Source organism: Cicer arietinum, chromosome 6, assembly GCF_000331145.2.
Source record: "Cicer arietinum cultivar CDC Frontier isolate Library 1 chromosome 6, Cicar.CDCFrontier_v2.0, whole genome shotgun sequence".
NCBI classification, from domain to species: domain Eukaryota; kingdom Viridiplantae; phylum Streptophyta; class Magnoliopsida; order Fabales; family Fabaceae; genus Cicer; species Cicer arietinum.
Genome location: NC_021165.2, coordinates 49,381,066 through 49,386,516, shown reverse-complemented (window position 1 = coordinate 49,386,516; position 5,451 = coordinate 49,381,066). Strand labels below are relative to the sequence as shown.

The window sequence follows — 5,451 nt, the reverse complement described above, 5'->3', positions numbered from 1 at the left end:
CTCTAACTGGACTAGAATAAGCCTAGGGATGATGAAAATGATCTAAATGTTAATCTAATGACACAAATGAACTAATTGGATGCACAAGATTGGTTAAAAACCCTAATTGGACTATATAAAGCCTACGGAGTGCGAAAATGACCTAAATGTTAATCCAATGACACAAATGAACTTATTGGATGCAAAAGATTGGTTAAAAACCCTAATAAGACAAGAATAAGCCTATGGAGGAAGAAAATGACCTAAATGTTAATCCATTGAACCAAATAAACTTATTGGAAGCACAAGATTGGTTAAAAACCCTAATTGGATTAGAATAAGCTTAGCGAGCACGAAAATGACCTAAATGTTAATCCAATGACACAAATACACCTATTTGATGCACATGAATTGGTTAATAATCCAGTGACACAAATAAACTTATTGGATGCACCAGATTGGTTAAAAACCCTAATTCGACTAGAATAAGCTTAGAGAGGACGAGAATGAGCTAAATGTTAATCCAATGACACAAATGAAATTATTGGATGCACATGATTGGTTAAAAGCCCTAATTGGACTAGAATAAGCCTCGGGAGGACGAAAATGACCTAAATGTTAATCCAATGACACAAACACACGTATTGGATGGACAAGATTGGTTAAAAACTCTAATTTGACTAGAATAACCCTAGGGAGGACGAAAGTGACGTAAATGTTAATTCAATTACACAAACACACCTATTGGATGGATAAGATTTGTTAAATCCCTAATTGGACAAGAATAAGCCTCAGGAGGACGAAAATGACCTAAATGATAATCCAATGACAAAAATGAACTTATTGGATGCACAAGATTGGTTAAAATCCCTAATTGAACTAGAATAAGCTTTGGGAGTACGAAAATGACCTAAATGTTAATCCAATGACACAAATGAACTTATTGGATGCACAAGATTGGTTAAAATCCCTAATTGGACAAGAATAAGCCTCAGGAGGACGAAAATGACCTAAATGTTAATCCAATGACACAAACATACCTATTGGATGGACAAGATTGGTTAAAAACCTTAATTCGTTTAGAATAAGTCTAGGGAGGAAGAAAATGACCTAAATGTTAAACCAAATTCACAAATGAACTAATTGGATGCATGAGATTGGTTAAAAACTCTACTTGGACTAGAATATACCTTGGGAAGAGGAAAATGGCTTAAATGTTTAGCCAATGATACAAATGAACTTATTGGATGCACAAGATTGATTAAAAACCTTAATTGGACTAGAATAAGCCTATGGAGGACGAAAGTGACCTAAATGTTGATCCAATGACACAAACACACCTATTAGATGTACAAGGTTGGTTAAAAACTCTAATTTCACTAGAATAAGCTTATGGAGGACGAAAATGATCTAAATGTGAATCCAATGACACAAACACACCTACTGGATGAACAAGATTAGTTAAAACCCTAATTGGACTAGAATAAGCCGAGGGTGTACAAAATGACCTAAATGTTAAATCAATGACACAAATGAACTTATTGGAGGCATAAGATTGGTTAAAAACTCTAATTGGACTAGAATAAGTCTAGGGAGGACGAAAATTACCTAAATGTTAATCCAATGACACAAATGAACTTATTGGATGCAAAATTGGTTAAAAACCCTAATTGGACTGTAATAAGCCTATGGAGGACGTAAATAACCTAAATGTTAATCCAATGACACAAATGAACTTACTGGATGCACAAGATTGGTTAAAAACCCTAATTGGACTAGAATATATCTAGGGAGGACGAAAATTATCTAAATGTTAATCCAATTACACAAACACACCTATTGGATGGACAAGATTGGTTAAAAACCCTAATTGGACTAGAATAAGCTTTGGGAGTACGAAAATGAGCAAAATGTGAATCCAATGACACAATGAACTTATTGGATGCCCAAGATTGGTTAAAAATCCTAATTGGACTAGAATAAGCTTTGGGAGTACGAAAATGAGCAAAATGTGAATCCAATGACACAATGAACTTATTGGATGCCCAAGATTGGTTAAAAATCCTAATTGGACTAGAATAAGCTTTGGGAGTACGAAAATGAGCAAAATGTGAATCCAATGACACAATGAACTTATTGGATTCACAAGATTGGTTAAAATCCCTAATTGGACTAGAATAAGCTTTGGGAGTACGAAAATGACCAAAATGTTAATCCAATGACACAATGAACTTATTGGATGCACAAGTTTGGTTAAAAATCCTAATTGGACTAGAATAAGCTTATGGAGGACGAAAGTGACCTAAATGTTTATCCAATGAAACAAACACACCTATTTGATACACAAGATTGGTTATAAACTCTAGTTGAACTAGAATAAGCCTATGGATGACGAAAATGATCTAAATGTTAATCCAATGACACAAACACACCTACTGGATGAACAAGATTATTTTAAAACCCTAATTGGACTAGAATAGGCCGTGGGAGTATAAAAATAACCTAATTGTTAAATCAATGACACAAATGAACTTATTGGAGGCACAAGATTGGTTAAAAATCCTAATTGGACTAGAATAAGTCTAAGGAGGACGAAAATGACCTAAATGGTAATCCAATGACACAAACACACCTATTGGATGCACAAGATTTGTTAAAAATCCTAATTTGACAAGAATAAGCCTAGGGAGGACAAAAATGACCTAAACGATAATCCAATGACATAAATTAACTTATTGGACGCACAAGATTGGTTAAAATCTCTAATTGGACTAGAATAAGCCTAGGGAGGACATAAATGAACTAAATGTTAAGCCAATGACACAAATGAACTTATTGGATGCACAAGATTGGTTAAAAACCCGAATTTGACTAGAATAAGCCTAGGGAGGATGAAAATGACCTAAATGTTAATCCAATGACCCAAACACACCTATTGGATGCAGAAGATTTGTTAAAAACCCTAATTGGACAAGAGTTAGCCTAGGGAGGACGAAAATGACCTAAATGATAATCCAATGACATATATGAACTTATTGGATGCCCAAGATTGGTTAAAAACCCTAATTGGACTAGAATAAGCACATCAACGAAGAAAATGACTTAGATGATAATCCAATGAAACAAACACATCTGTTGGATGCACAAGATTGGTTAAAGACCTTAATTGGACTAGAATATGTTACAATTGGGTGGCGCCAACTTTTGACCATAATAGAATCATAGAATGTTATCAATTATTGTTAAAATCGGAATTCAAATTCAAATTCTCTCGAGTACTGAATATTTAATTGAATCATTATTTAAAATATTACTCGAGTACTGAATATTGTATTGACCTATCATATTACTTAAAATACAATATATTCTAATGAATCTAGGTAAATATTGTATTCTTTTTGTTTTTTAAAGAAATGATAAATATCACCATAAAATTCACAGATAACTGTGAAGTTTTGAATTATATTTTATTTATTTTATTTTATGATGAAAAGATATAGTAATATAAATTTTCAAAAGAGAAATAAACAAAATAATAAAATAGAAATAAGAAGAGTTCAAGTCCGCGGAGTTGGACTAGAGTATGACTAAACATTCTCTAAAAAAATTAAACATTGATTTTAGATCGACACCACGCTTATGAATTATAAAATATAATTCATTTTCATAAATTATTCTTACAAGACAGTAACAACTCAAAGGCAGCCATGCCGAATTAATATCAAGATTTATTTAAATTTTTTAGAATTAACACAACATACAACATATTTTGTACAAGGGTTCGAGTATCTTTGTACTCCTTTATTAAATTTTGCCTATAAAAATAAAAAAAACAAAACGTATACATTGATAGATAAAGTTAAGAGGCATATGACTCATAACATTTTTTATTTGTTGTTCCATTTGGGTATTGTATGATGTCGAATAATCAATTGATCTTTTCATTCATGCTCCTCCAACAATACTAATAAAACGTCAAAACAAAAATCAAATAACATTACCAATTAATTACGTTATAAAATTTTGGACACTAAAAACCAATAAAAATATTAAATCAAATATTGAAAACAATTTAAGGTCATACCTTCAGGAAGATGGATATACGCACTTTTCATAACCTATACATAGAAAAAAAAATTAATTTCCATTAGAAAATTAAAGAAAAATATTTATAGCTCATTAAACATAAGTTAATTTGAATTTTATACTATATTTTTCTTACCATTATGCACCATTTGAAAACTATTTTCTTGAACTAAAATTATGTTAGATTTAGCTATATCATAAAATGAAAACTAATGATTAAGTAAGCTCTTTCAAATCATAGACGTAGGATAGTCAAAGAAAGTGATTTTATTGGAACCAAAAAGAGGATTTAAATACAATTATTTTGAATTTTGAAGGGACTAAATCAATAAAAAAAACACAACGGGAAAATCGAACATGCACCATCAATATAAATTAGTTTCAAAACAATGTTCAATCATAAAAGTTATATTTAATATAAAAAATAAATAAATAAACTAATTAAAGGAGTATTGATATGCATACTTGGATCAATTTCAACAGTGGTTGCACTGCCACCAAAATCGCAAGAGCCATCGGCTTGCTTCTGAATTTGATAGTAACTATTAAAAGCATAGGAAGCATGTCCTTCAACAGTGTCTGGATTAAAACAAAGTCCAGTGGACTGAATAGGCTCACAATCAGCTCCAGCTCCACATGCATAATTTAAAGCACTAAGTAATGTTGTGGTATCAGCTCCCTTCTTTGCCACACACCATGTTTTTGCTGCTCCAACAATCATCACATTAATCAAAACCATGGTTGTCACAAGCATTGACATAACTGAAATCAACTTTGGTGAGGCCATTTTTAGAAATCAAAGAAAATGGTAGAATAGTGTTGACTTGATTCTTAATTATTATGTGAAGTGATTTTCTTTTAATATATTTTGCTCTATCTATCATGATATATATATATATATGTAACACTCTTAATTTTATGATAAACTATTTTATTGATTTAATAGGATTTTAAATAATTAATTTGATGTTAAAATTATTATAAAATATATGTTAATAAACTTTGTGATTAAATTTCCATTATATAGGTGATTTTTATGATGTGCTAGTTTTATATATACTAGATTACTTGAGCGATATAAATAATAAATATTATATTTTATTATTTGATATATTTTTTTTAAAATAATAGTATTTAGTGTAATATATATTTTAAAGAAAAAGATTTTATACAATTTTACGTGTATATAGGCACACCCAATTAATATATCATTCTTTTATGTGTTTGACTAATATTAAATGTGTACTTAATTATATTTATTTAATTCTAAATATTTTTTATTTTAATTATTTACTTTATAAATAATTATCTTGAGATAGTGGTAATATTGTGTTTGATTTTCTTTATTTTTATATACTTATTATGATATTGTGATTATATATATAT

At 30.0% G+C, this 5,451-nt stretch overlaps 1 protein-coding gene across 1 annotated transcript; it reads right to left on the bottom strand.

The window, feature by feature from the left end:
* Nucleotides 1-4,065: 4,065 nt before the first annotated feature.
* On the bottom strand, nucleotides 4,066-4,852 carry LOC101511110 (PLASMODESMATA CALLOSE-BINDING PROTEIN 1-like). Its single transcript, XM_027330476.2, has 2 exons — nucleotides 4,531-4,852; nucleotides 4,066-4,097 (listed from the first exon to the last, which is right to left on the bottom strand). The coding sequence occupies exons 1-2, from the start codon at nucleotides 4,850-4,852 to the stop codon at nucleotides 4,066-4,068; spliced, it is 354 nt and encodes a 117-aa protein (XP_027186277.1).
* Nucleotides 4,853-5,451: the final 599 nt, after the last annotated feature.